At 38.5% G+C, this 14,829-nt stretch overlaps 1 protein-coding gene across 5 annotated transcripts in view; it reads right to left on the bottom strand.

The window, feature by feature from the left end:
• Window positions 1-14,829, bottom strand: part of LOC140863173 (uncharacterized) — a 71,497-nt gene that overhangs the window by 26,325 nt on the left and 30,343 nt on the right. For all 5 annotated transcript variants that reach the window (XR_012143862.1, XM_073266616.1, XM_073266551.1 and 2 more), the window contains 3 exons: window positions 7,737-8,012; window positions 7,047-7,652; window positions 6,444-6,659 (listed from right to left, as the gene is read on the bottom strand). Coding sequence is in view for 4 of the 5 variants with exons in the window: in XM_073266616.1 (XP_073122717.1) it covers window positions 6,444-6,659; window positions 7,047-7,652; window positions 7,737-8,012 (1,098 nt within the window). In the remaining variant the exon portion in view is untranslated. The remainder of the gene's footprint in view (window positions 1-6,443; window positions 6,660-7,046; window positions 7,653-7,736; window positions 8,013-14,829) is intronic.

The following is a 14,829-nucleotide window of genomic DNA, read 5'->3' on the forward strand; positions in this document are numbered from 1 at the left end:
AAAAAGGGAGTGAAAAACTTTTTCTGTCGTATCTCGTTTATTGGGTTTCTACCCTTTAAATAATTTACAGATTACAAATCATAATCCCAATATTTTGGGTAACTGAATCAACCTAAATAATTTACAATCCTACCAAAGATAAAATATCTTTATCACCCATAAATAAACAAGATTTGATTTAGTCTATTATAATCGCATATCTCAACACTCCCCCTCAAGCTTGGTGTAGATGTTGATGAGTCCAAGCTTGTGGACAAGAGACTCAAGTGAGTTTTCTGTTAACCCCTTAGTGAGTAGATCAGCCAATTGTTGGGAAGTAGGAACATATTCAATATCAATTATGCCTGTCTCCAATTTTTTTTTAATAAAATGTCGATCTACTTCAACATGTTTTGTTCTGTCATGGTGGACTGGATTGCGAGCAATGCTGATGGTAGACTTGTTATCACAAAAGAATTTCATAGGATTTTCAAATTTAATCTTCAATTCCTCCATCACCCTCTTAATCCAAATAAGTTCACATACTCCATCAGTCATGGCCCTGTACTCTGTTTCTGCACTGCTCCTAGCTACAACAAACTGTTTCTTGCTACGCCATGTCACCAAATTTCCCCACAACAACGTGCAATATCCTGAAGTTGACTTTCGATCATCAATGGAACCAGCCCAGTCTGCAGCAGAGAATCCTTTTATACTCTTATCATTGGTTTTGGCAAAGAACAAACCTTTCCCTGGTGTTTGCTTCAAGTACCTTAAGATTCGATAGACTGCATTGAAATGGCCTTGACAAGGAGAATGCATATACTGACTAACTAGACTGACTGCAAATGCGATATCTGGCCTTGTATGGGAAAGATAGATTAACTTTCCCACAAGGCGTTGATATTTTTCCTTGTCAGCAGGCTCTCCCTCCAACATCTTTTCTTTGTTACCAAGCTCAATTGGAGTCTTGCACGGTTTGCATCCAAGCATCCCTGTTTCCTCCAAGAGATCTAAAGTGTATTTCCTTTGAGAAATTGATATGCCTTTTTTGCTTCTCGCTATCTCCATTCCCAAGAAGTATTTTAATGCTCCAAGGTCTTTGACTTCAAATTCTTTAGCCATCATCAGCTTAATCCTCTTCATTTCTTCCATATCATCTCCAGTGATGATGATGTCATCAACATAAACAATGATAATGGTGATTTTACCCCTTTCAGAGTGTCTAACAAACATCGTGTGATCTGTTTGTCCCTGTTTGTAGACAAATCTCTTGATGGCCTTTGAAAACCTGTCAAACCAAGCTCGTGGAGATTGTTTTACGCCGTAAAGAGATTTATTAAGTTTACAAACAGTTTCACCTTCTAATTCAAATCCAGGAGGTTGGCACATGTAAACTTCCTCTTCCAACTCCCCATTTAAAAAGGCATTTTTTATATCAAATTGATGTAGAGGCCAATCTAGATTGACTGCTAATGAAATGAGAATCCGAACCGTGTTTAGTTTTGCAACGGGGGCAAATGTCTCGTTATAATCAATTTCAAAAGTTTGCGTAAAACCTTTGGCAACCAAACGAGCCTTGCACCTCTCCACTGATCCATCCGCCCTGTATTTAACCGTAAAAACCCATTTACACCCCACTGTTTTCTTACCTTTTGGAAGTTTCACCAAGTCCCACGTTTTGTTTTTCTTGAGGGCATTCATTTCTTCTAGGACAGCAGCCTTCCATTCTGGGATTATTAATGCTTCCTCCACATTCCTAGGAATAAACATACTGGACAGATTTGAGGTAAACACCCGAAATGAGGGTGACAATTTTGAGTAAGAAACAAACTGAGATATAGGGTGTTTGGTGCAAGATCTAACACCTTTCCTAAGAGCTACTGGCATGTCAAGATCAATAATAGGACAAGATATACCTGGTTTGTCAAGTGGCTCTACTATCGGATCATCTTCTTGACAATGAGTGGGGTTCATGACTTCTTTCTCAGTGTGAGGCTTTCTCCTTCGAGTGTAGACTTGTAGTTCTTGTTGTCTAGGAGTTTGCTCTCTCTCATCTTCTAGGCTGGAATGTTCACTTGTATGGATAACATGAGGGCTAGAGATGATGGAATTGGGGCTGGAAAATCTGCTGGCTGAAGTCGGATTGGGTATTATGGTACTGTGCAGTGGATCAACAGGTAAGGGTAGACTAAAACTGTCCCAGAAGCAAGATTCAATCAGTTTCTCCCCCTGAATTGAAGCAGATGGGAAGTAGGGTGTTTCTTCAAAAAAGGTGACATCATATGTGACATAAAACTTTCTGGTTTGAGGGTAGTAGCATTTATAACCTTTTTGAGTTGGAGAATAACCTACAAAAACTGTTTTGATGGCCCGAGGATCCAACTTGCTTCTGTGATGTTCATGAAGGTGGACGAGCGTAGTACAACCAAAGGTTTTCAAGGGTATCTCATGAGGTACATACTGAGGGTAGTGTAGAGTAAGGGTAAACAAGGGAGTCTTGAAGTTGAGTGGGCGACTAGGTAAGCGATTGATAAGATATGTAGAGGTTAGAAGTGCATCCCCCCATAAGTATTTTGGAACGTGCATAGTGAACATAAGAGCCCGGGAAACCTCTAATAAGTGCCTATTTTTGCGTTCCGACACCCCATTTTGTTGCGGAGTTTCAACACAAGAGCTCTGGTGAATAATACCATGCTCAGATAAATATTGCCCAAGAATAGAGTTGAAATATTCCTTACCATTATCGGTGCGCAGCATTCGAATTTGTGTCTGGAATTGGGTTGTTACCATTTTATGAAAATTTTGGAACACAAGGGTTGCATCAGATTTATCACGAAGTAGATAAACCCAAGTAACTCGTGTGTGATCATCGATAAACGTAATAAACCATCTTTTTCCATTTGAGGTGGGAATTTTTGAAGGCCCCCATATGTCACTGTGGATTAAGGTAAAAGGTGTGGATGGTTTATAAGTTTTGGATGAAATGATGTGCGAGTATGTTTTGCAAATTGGCACATGTCACAATTGAGAGAAGTAAACTCTTTATTACCAAATAAAGATGGAAACAATTTTTTCAAACAAGTAAAACTGGGATGGCCAAGCCTACGGTGCCATAACATGACATCATGACCACTAGACACGGATAAAGAAACATTACTAGACCTAGACTGGAGTCCACTCTCTCCAGACTCAGCCTTGAAATAGTAGAGTCCATCATGAACCTTAGCATTGCCAATCGTCTTCCCCGATAGTAGGTCCTGAAATTGACACGAATAAGGCATGAATTTAGCAACACATTTACTATCCCTCGTGAGTTTAGTGAGTGATATCAGATTGCATTTTAAGGCAGGAACATAAAATGCAGCGATAGGGTAAGAGACGGGGATAATCTTATGTTACCAATTCCGGTAACCTGTGTTAAAGAACCGTCAGCAAGAACAACAGTGGTAGGACTACCACAAGGGACATAGGTACAAAAAACACTCAAACAACCTGTCATATGGTCAGATGCCCCTGAATCAATGATCCAAGGGTTCGAATATGAAGATTTGTGTACTGAAAAATTTTTACCAGATTGTGCTGCTGAACATGATCCAGAAAAAAGTTTGGATTGTTGTGAATTGACTGAGGAGTGACTCAGAAATTTGCAGATTTGTTCGAGCTGCTCATTGGACAAAGGGATAGAAGCTGGTCCAGAATTTCCTGCTGTGGGCTGGGTGTGGTAAGCCTTGCCATCCTTCTTCTTCTTTGGCTGCCAGTTGGGAGGTTTGCCATGGAGATACCAACATTTGTCTTTTGTATGACCAGGGCCATGACAATGTTCACATCCAGGGCGTGTGAAAGATTTCTGATCATGATAATACTTGTCAGAGGACATGGGTTTATGAGAGATGAGAGCAGAACCTTCAGGAGCAGTAGGAAGGGCTGGAGTATCATCAATCAGCATCACTTTCCGGCGTACTTCCTCCCGCCGAACTTCTGCAAATGCATCTTCCGTCGAAGGAAAGGGGTCGCGAGCCACCACTCTGCCTCGCACATCATCCAGTTCGCGATTTAGACCCGCTAAAAAATCAAAGACTCTTTCCTTCTCAAGATTTTTCTGCTGTTTGTCATTGCAAGTAGTGCAAGTCACATCTTCATCAAGGAATAAGTCGAGTTCTTGCCACAACTCTTGTAGATCGGAAAAATATTGAGTTACAGTTTTCGATCCTTGCTTCATCTCTTTGAGCTTGGATCGAATCTCAAAAATCTAGGAAGCGTTGCCAAGATCGGAATACATACGTCGCGCGGCATCCCACACATCCTTAGCCGTCTTAAACCAAAGATAACGGCGACTTATTTGAGGCTCCATGGAGTTTATAAGCCATGCGAGAACCAAAGAATTGTCCACCACCCATTGTTGATATGAAGAATCTGTGGATTTTGGAGTAGACAAGTCTCCAGTAAGATAACCCAACTTTCCTCGGGCACAAATCACAATTTTAACCGATTGTGCCCATTGGAGAAAATTCTTGCCATTTAGTTTATGGCTTGTGATCGACAGAGAGGAGGAATCAGCACCGAATGCAATCGGAGTTGCGAGCGGAGGTACTTCACGTGTGGCCTTTGATTGATCAACAGAAACGGTGCTGTCGGAGTTGGCCATTTTTTGATTTTTACACGAAGAAATCCTTCGGCTTTGATACCATGAAAAAATAAGGGAGTGAAGAACTTTTTCTGTCGTATCTCGTTTATTGGGTTTCTACCCTTTAAATAATTTACAGATTACAAATCATAATCCCAATATTTTGGGTAACTGAATCAACCTAAATAATTTACAATCCTACCAAAGATAAAATATCTTATCACCCATAAATAAACAAGATTTGATTTAGTCTATTATAATCGCATATCTCAACACTAACCTACCTTCTATTTTGTCGAAAATTGTCTTTATAGCATCTCCAACTCTTTGTCTTGGAGGTATACCCACTTTTAATATCTATATTATATTATTACGAGATGAAGCTGAATAATTTTTTACTTTTAAGTGAGCACAAAAAAGATCATTTTACTTTTTGGATAAAAAGTAATGAGAAAATTCTAGAACAATAAATTATTCAAATTTTTCATTTATCTAATAAATCTCACACTATTCATTCATTAATCATCTCATTTTCTATCAATTCATTATTATAAATACCTTATTCACCACATGTTTACAACCAGCATTTATTTAACATTGATTGATGGAATGAAACAAAATAAAGAATAGGAACTGAATCGATCGGGTTTAGTGTAAGAAATATAATCCCAACCCTACTTGGCTTTCAAAAGCTTTATGGGCCTACAATTGGGCCAGTGATATATTATCTCATGCATGTACATAATTTATGTATGTATAATTTATTCGTAAACAGACAATGAATTGTACAAATGCAATGCATATTCCAGGTGGCTAGTTTTTCTAATACATTCTGGAAGGTGTCCTGCCAAATTCTCCACCTTCATAAGGTGATTGGATTGGGGGGGAAAAAAAAATAAAGAAAAGCCCAATGGTCGTACAGATTTGTGGCCAAGCATTACCGAGGAAGATATGGATAGTGAGTAAATTTACAATGAATCAATGTGGATAGGAAGGACTAGAACAAGCAATAACATTAGGAGGATTACTTCCATAAGTGTTGGAAGCATTACTTCCATAACTACAGTAGAGGGAAAGCATCAAAGCTCTTATGTTAGGTACTTCAGAATAATGGGTTGGATAAGTAACGTTGGGTTATCATCATGGGCCTTGATAAATTGGGCCTATCCACTTATCAAGAGAATTCTAGAACCATAGCTTGGAGAAGAGGAAAGGGATTAGGATGCGGGAATATAAATTAGGCAAGATAGAAGGAAATGGGTTTCATTGATGTTTATTGAGTTTTGTTCTTACTAGCTTGTGCTAGGGTTCTTACTAGCTTACGCTAGGGGCAAGAGAGTGATTGCATTCTTCTTGTAAAAGGATTCTATCCTTGGCTGGCATACTTCTCAGATTATATTTCATATTTCATATTAGTAAATCTGTCTTCCTTTTCTATTAGCTATTATTTGCAGAATTGAATGTGCTAGGAGATTTAGATCCTAGCATCTTATGGAATCAAGAATTATGTTCAGAAGCTATAATCAACTTCAGGAGAAAGCTATACTTAGACATAGCATCTAGGGTCATGTAAATAATGTGAAAAGGCAGGCCAGAAGGCAGGGGAAGTAGAGAGTTTGTGTGTGCTCAATTCAAGTAATTATATAAATCTAGTTCTCCAGAAGTTAGGTTGAGAAATAGGGTCCCAAAAAGAAGGATGATAATTTGTCTTTGATATGTACTCCATAAAAATGAAAACCCATATTAAAACGAGATGCTACATACTAGCCATCATCAACTGAACAGAATATAGAGTCAGTACCAATGCAAAAGACCTACAGAAAGTAAGACATTCAACCTGAGCTTCGAAACTGAAACTTGACATTCTACTTGATTCAAGTTGAGTAGCAGTGGAAGCAAGTGAGCTATCTGGTGACTCTTCAAAGTGATCCAAGCCTTCACTGTTTCTATGAGAATTATTGTCCAGGAAAGAAATTTCAACTCCATCTTCCGGGGAAACTGAATAACTGCTATCATTGCTCAAATATGTATACCTCCTCAATAGCGAGCCATTCTTCAGAACATGCAAATAAAGAACCAAAAATCATTCGAAAAACTTAGAAATTGGTTAGATATGATATGACCGGAGATACTTCAAAATAGCAAAACAATCGGAAATGGCCCACAAAGGAATGAGCAAGAAAGTAGTTCAGGTGAAGGATAAGCGCTCAGTAATCATAATAGGTGAACAACCTCAATCTTACTCCAATATAAGCTAGTTCAATTAACAATAGAAAATAAATGTATGTGTAGTGAATAGGAATACAACTAGAAGATAGCATGAATATTGAGAAGACTGCTCTGCTTAAAATTTGTCTGACAATAAATAATTACACAAACCCAAAAACAATAAAATTATAATGAACTGACAATTGAAAAAGAAGAGTGGATGTAATGTTACCTCAAATTTCACATTGATAAACCTTAATTTTTTTCCCCGCCCAATGATGATGATAGGATTATGGACCTCTTTCGCTTCCTTCTCATAAATAAGACAGATTGTTTTACCACAACCGTCATATACATATTCATCAACACCAACAGCATCTGCCACTAGTTGTCTAATGGGAGATAACTGCGTGATATCTTCACTTTGTTTATATAGAGGAGCAGATAAGACTATGCTGTTGTTTTTAAAAATTGGATCATTCTTGGGATCCATTAATTCATCCCTTCCAGTAATAGTCCCTAAGGCTGGCACAAAAAACTCGCATACAGCGATAAGAAAATCTGGAACTACAAGTATGCGAGGCTGCTGCACCCGTACTACAAACGACTGGGAAGACAGTCGCCATCTGCCATCCATCAAAAACATGATTGAAATTGGTAAATCGGACTTGCGTTCTGGAGACATCTGCTTTTTGAAGTCCGAGCATGAGCCAAGCAACAGATGCATTTCAGGTTTCGTATTGGGACGAATATCTAAAATTGAGAACTTCGGGATAGTAATGTAGAGGTCAGCTTCAGATAAAGATGTCATCCGGTAAGAAACCCAAAGGCCCTCCAGCTGCCAAAAAAAACTAGGATAGAGATTAAGTTGTCATACAAAAAGAACAGAATAAAATTATGCACAGAAACACATCATACTCACAATAACATGAGCCAAAGGCGATTCCTCATCAGCCCCATTGCACAGTTCTAGCAATGCATAGTCAAGTTCAACAGCTATTATAGTCACTGTGCGCGATAGAAGGACCTGACTGTTCAAGTTCACCTTATCCGCTAGTAGCCTGATTGTATCTTTCGTAGCAGACTTGTTGTGGCGAAAACTAAGGGGAAGGCTTGGTTGTTCGCACAAGTTCATGTAGAAACAATCAAGGATAATACTATATTCTTTATCTGACATCACAGCGTGTAACAAACCCACCTGTTCCAAAGAAATGATATATCAATGATTAGGGAAGGGTATTAAGATTTTTTTTTTTTATAGAGGAAACTCTTATATATTATATACGATAATAAAATAAAATCTTACAAAAGGCGGATAAGATATCCGCTAATTACAAAAGAAATAACTACTCCCAAATCATATCAACAAAAAACAAAAGACCAATCCCTTAATAAATCCGAGATTGCAATATTCTGAAAATCTGATCTACTCCACATAGCAATCCGTATCTTGATCTTATCCCAACACTCTTCCGCCGTTTCTTCTCAATTCTCAAAGATTCTTCCATTTATCTCCAACCACACCAACCAACAAATACCATGAACCACCAAAAACCACAATATTCTCCCCTTCTTGCCCAAAAGAAAAGCAAGATTCGTAACAAAAAGCTCCTGTAGAGATCGAGGTGTTACCCACATTAACCTCATCTCCTTCAAAGCCCTCGACCACAATCCATACGTGAAAGAACAGTGTATAAGCATGTGATACGGAGTTTCCCCCTCTTTCCGACATAACACACACCAATTTGGATTCAAAGCACATGAAGGTCATCTTTTTTGCATCAACTCCGAAGTCGGCAATTTACCCAACACTGCTGTCCAAGAAAAAATTTGAATCTTCGAAGGGATTGGTAATTTCCGGATAACATTGAAGAAGGAAAACAAAGGAAAAACGCTAATAGGAAAGAAGGATTCAAAAAAATATTTGACCGAGAAAATACCAAAAGGGTCCCATCCCACACTCTCACATCTTCAGCCCCATCAATCAATCTAACTCTCATCAACTCATCTAATAGTACATCTACCTTAGCAATTTCCTGATCTCTCAAATCCCTCCAAAAATGAAAGTCCCAAGAAAGGTTACCGATATTCAACGAATTTTCGGTTGACACGAAATGAGAAATATGCATATTATGTGCATAAGAAATCTGAAACAAGGCTGGAAATAGATCCCGAAACGAAGACTCCCCCACCATCTATCTTCCCAAAACCTCACTTTGGTCCCCCATCTAACCACCGCCCTTCCCAAAGGTTGAAAAGTCGAGTATTACATTGTGTGACGTAAATGTCACCACAAACATGAGATTTTCTTTATTTGATAATTTTGATAAGATTGTTAGAATAAGTAGCTTGATTTATCTCTTTATTTTAATTTTAAATTAGATTGATATGTTATCTTTTAGTTGTAGAAGTTTTTTTCATATATTCTGAAACATCATGTTTTATTATGACTATCTTTGACGCGTTGAATAAAATAATTATGCCTTGTTTATCGATTCTTTCATGGTTATTAGCCTTCATGGCATCAAAGACAGGTTATTAGCCTTTATGGTATCATAGCAAAATTAAAGGTTGTAACCGATGGTCAAAATGGCCTTTTCTGGGACGCTGGAGAATCCAGAATCAGAGAAATCCTCGAAGGTCTCTGGACTTAACCCCACCGTTACCTTTGAATCCACATCCCTTCAAATTACGAATCACAAAATCAACGGCAAAAACTTCCGTCGATGGTCTCGTTCTGTTCAATTGGTGATTCGAGGAAAAGGGAAATTTGGGTATCTTGATGGGTCAATTTCGCCACCCTCTGCCACTAATCTCACTTATCAAAATTGGGACGTTCAAAATTCAATGGTAATGGCATGGCTTATAAATTCGATTGAAGAAAGCATTGGCGAAACTTATCTCTTCCACCTCTCTGCTAAGGATATTTGGGATGCTGTAACCTTGGCATATTCTAATCTCGAAGACTCCTCTCAAGTGTTTGAACTTCGAAATCAGATTCGAAACATGAGACAAGGGGATGGTACGGTCACCCAATATTTTAGTGCCCCGAAGAAACTTTGGCGTGAAATGGATCTGTTCATTTTTGTAAATGGAATGATCCAGACGACGGGGCCCTATATCGCAAGATGCTGGCTAAGGACCGGGTTTATGATTTTCTCGCGGGACTCGATCGCTAATTGGATGAGGTTCGTGGCCGTATTCTTAGGGATGAAGACATTACCATCAATCGATGAGGTTTTTGCGGAGGTTCGAAGGGAGGAAATTAGAAAGAGGGTGATGCTTCATACATTACCATCTACAAAAAATACGGCACTTGTGACACGCACTCTAGAGAGTCGCTCTGACTCCCATATGAAAAATGGCAAATCTTGGTGTGAACGCTGTGAGAGACCGTATCACACTATTGAGACTTGCTGGAAAATACATGGTAAACCGGCGAATTGAGTTCCAAACAAGTTCAAAAATCATGAAAAAAGGGGTCTTCAAGCTTCTGCCAACTCAGAGGTAGATAAAAATAAATCTGATGCAATTTTTTCAACGGCACAAATGGAGCAACTTTGCAAACTTCTGTTTGGCACGGCTGGATTTTCGAACTTGACTGACAAAGGTACCAAATTCACCGCCCTCGGTGACCTAACTACAAAGGGTAAGCCTTGGATCATTGATTCTAGGGCTACGGACCATATGTCATCAGGTAAGAAATTTTTTTCATCATACACTCCCTGTAAAAACTTCAAAAGGTTAAAATTGCCGATGGGTCTTATACTCATGTACAAGGTGTAGGCACTGTTTCTCTCAGTAACTCAATTGTTCTTAAGGATGTTCTACATGTGCCAAATTTATCATGCAATTTAATCTCCATCAGATTTGAATTGTATTGCTTATTTTACACCATCTACTTGTACTTTTCAGGACCAGATCTCGGGGAAGAGGATTGGCAGTGCTAATGTGGTCTCTAGTCTCTACTATTTACAGAATGAATCTATCGTGAGTCACCATGTTAAGGAACGATTCTTCTCTTTCTCGCAAACAACATATATTTCTTTTGCATTCTAGACTAGGACATCCGAATTTCTTGTATTTAAGACGTTTATTTCCTTCTCTATTTTGAAATAATGATTCATTTCAATGTGAAATTTGTCAATTAGCAAAGCATACCCGTGTTCCTTTACCTCCCCATTCATATAAGCCTTCTAAACATTTTTGTTCTAAACCTTTTGCTCTAATTCATAGTGATATTTGGGGACCTTCTCGAATGTGTAATACTTCTAATCGACGATGGTTTATTACTTTTATTGATGACCATGCTCGTGTCTGTTGGGTGTATCTTTTAAAGGAAAAATCGGAGGCTGCACAAATTTTTCGATCTTTCTTTTCCATGATCAAAACGCAATTTAATGCAACTGTTCAAATATTGCGTACTGATAATGGAACTGAATTTTTTAACTCTATACTTGACAATTTCTTGATCGATAATGGTGTCATTCATCAAAGTTCTTGTGTTAATACACCACAACATAACGGAATTTCGGAAAGGAAAAATCGTCATTTATTGGAAGTAGTACGTGCTCTTTTGTTCACATCACATGTTTCCTAAATGTTTTTGGGGGGATGCTATTCTAATAGCATGTTATTTAATAAATAGAATGCCCTCCCGTGTCCTCAACTTTCAATCTCCTCTTGATTGTCTTCACCAATTATATCCTAAACATAGGTTGTCCTCCTCCTTAAATATCAGAGTCTTCGGCTGCACTGCCTTTGTATATATTCATGAGTAGAATCGTAATAAATTGGATCATCGGTCATATAAATGTATATTTTTGGGATACTCCTCCACTCAAAAGGGTTATCATTGTTACTCGGTCACTCTCAAGAAATATTTTTCTTTCTCGGGATGTCACATTCTTCGAAACACAACCTTTCTTTCCGAAGGAAAATTCAGCCCCTGCCCTCATCCTTGATACCGTGGAGAAAATTTCAGAGTTAGTTCTTCCAAATGCTTGGGAGTATACATGGTATCTTTATCCAGCCTCCCCACTGTGTGACAAAACAACCCCAATTTATCCCTCTCTGAATAATCCTCCATCAGATTCTGCATCGAGTTCTCTTAGTCCTTCCCCTTATCTTTCGCAGCCTTCTTGTCCTACTCCGGGCGCAGTCAACGGCCGGGGGAGAATTAGTTCAGTCGTTTCCTTTGCATTTCTCGCGAAAGAAACATCCGGACAAGGTAGTAGAACCAAAGACTCCTGGCAGCCAAGTCTCCAACTCGGAATATGGGTAAAAAAATACTATAGATGAACTTCAGAATATCTCTTCTCCGGACCTTGACATCCCAATTGCATTACGAAAAGGAACCAGGTCCTGTACTCAACATCAAGTGGCTAAGTATTTGGCATATGGACATTTGTCAGCTTCTATTCAGGCACTGATTTCAAATCTGTCAAGCGTTAAAATCTTAAGTACAATACAAGAAGCTTGGAATGATTTCAGATGGAAACAAGCTGTTCTAGAAGAAATGCGGGCACTGGAAATGAATGGAACCTAGGAGATTGTTCAGAAACCCAAGAAAAAGATCCCCGTTGGTTGTAGGTGGGTTTTCACAATTAAATATAAGGCTGATGGCTTAGTTGAACGTTACAAGGCAAGGTTGGTTGCAAAGGGATATACTCAAACCTCTCATGTGGATTATCAAGAAACCTTTGCGCCAGTTGCAAAGATCAATACGGTACGAGTTTTATTATCTTTAGCAACAAATCTAGATTGGTCACTGTATCAATTGGATGTAAAAAATGTTTTTTTGAATGGAGATCTTGATGAAGAGGTATACATGGAAATACCACCTGGTTTGGATGAGGAAAGTAGGAGTGGTAAGGTTTGCAGGTTCAAGAAATCATTATATGGCTTAAAGCAATCCCCACGAGCCTGGTTTGACAAGTTCACTAAGGCAATCCTAAAACTTGATTTTCTGCAGGCTCATACTGATCATACATTATTTTATAGGCATAGAGATGGAAAAATAACTATTCTTATTGTCTATGTGGATAACATTGTTCTTACTGGAGATGATCTAGATGAAATGCAAAGGCTGAAAAAAAGCTTGCAGCTAAGTTTGAAATGAAGGACTTGGGAAAATTGAGGTACTTTCTTGGTATGGAAGTGGCAAGAAACAAATCTGGAATCTCAGTTTCGCAACGAAAGTATGTGTTGAATCTTTTGAATGAGACGGAAATGCTAGGATGTAAACCGATTGATACACCCATGGACCCAAATCAGAAGTTGGGAGAAACAGTGAGTGGTACTCCTGTGGTGAAAGGAAGATATCAACGACTAGTAGGGAAACTGATTTACCTTGCTTATACTAGACCAGACATAGCCTTTTCTGTTGTTTGTGTAAGCCAGTTTATGCATGCCCCGTCAGAAGAGCACATTACAGCCATTTATCGAATTTTAAGGTATCTAAAGGGGACATCAGGAAAGGGACTTCTCTTCAAGAAAACAGAAGCAAGAAACATTGAGATGTTTACTGATGCAGATTGGGCCGGATCAGTAAGTGATAGAAGATCAATATTAGGCTATTGTTCCTTTGTCTGGGGAAATTTGGTAACTTGGAAGAGTAAGAAACAGCCAGTAGTAGCAAGAAGCAGTGCCGAAGCGCTGAATTAAGATCAGTAGCTCATTGTGTATGCTTGAAGAGCTGAAAATGAAAACAAGGATGCCACTGAAAATGTTATGTGATAAAAGGGCTGCAATAAATATTTGTCACAATCCGGTACATCATGATCGTACTAAACACGTTGAGGTTGATCGGCATTTCATTAAAGAGAATATTGATGAAGGATCAATTAGCATAACGTATGTCTCAGCATCGGAACAAACAGCTAATGTCCTAACAAAAGGCCTATTCAGGCCTATGTTCGAAAAAAATGGTTGACAAGCTGGGAATGTATAATCTGTACATTTCAACTTGGGGGGGAGTGTTGATAAGATTGTTAGGATAAGTAGCTTGGTTTATCTCTTTATTTTAGTTTTAATTTAGATTGATATCTTATCTTTTAGTTGTAGAAGTTTTTTTCATATATTCTGAAACATCAGGCTGTATTATGACTATCTTTGAAGCGTTTAATAAAATAATTATGCCTTGTTTATCAATTCTTTCATGGTTATTAGCCTTTAGATAAATTGGCTACATGATTTTTACATGTCTCGATGCGGTATTTGTAAAAAGTATATACAAGTTTGTTGAAATATTGTTCCACATTGGTAGGATAGAGTACTGGGAGCCCTTAATATAGACAAGGGCAATCCTCACCTCTTGAGCTAGCTTTTGAGGTGAGTTAGGTCTAAGTCTAATTTCTAACATGGTATCAGAGCCCAGGTCCTCCGTGTGTTGGATCGCCCATAATTGGGCTGCCTATAATTAGGCCAATCTTCAAGCTCCAGATGTTCATTCCTGGGCGTTTAGATCACCCGTTAATATCTCCACGCTTCAGATGTTCATTCTTGGGGGTGTGTTGAAATATTGTCCCACATTGGTAGGATAGAGTACTGGGAGCCCTTAATATAGACAAGGGCAATCCTCACCTCTTGAGCTAGCTTTTGAGGTGAGTTAGGTTCCAAGTCTAATTTCTAACAAAGTTAATCTAGGAAAAGGAAACTACAATATATATTAGGATCAATTAAAAAACTAATACCCTGATTCTAATGCATCAAATTCTATCCAGAATGAAATGCAATAATACAGGACATTATCCAGTGTACACAATAACTCTCCCCTCAAGTTAGTGCAAAAATATCACATGCAGAACTTAAATAATGTGCCATATAAAATGGCCCACTAGGAACAACAAGAGTCATAATGTCACTAGTTGCTCCGACTCCAAATGTATGGAACCTCTATCCTGCCAGAATCTAAGCCATATTTAACACAGTTCCTATCAAACTCAACATGCGTGTCCATTCACGTTGCACTGGAGTATTTGCGATTTCAATAGCTGTCATGTTATCAAAGAAGG

This window comes from Henckelia pumila, chromosome 1 (genome assembly GCF_033568475.1).
Source record: "Henckelia pumila isolate YLH828 chromosome 1, ASM3356847v2, whole genome shotgun sequence".
NCBI classification, from domain to species: Eukaryota; Viridiplantae; Streptophyta; class Magnoliopsida; order Lamiales; family Gesneriaceae; genus Henckelia; species Henckelia pumila.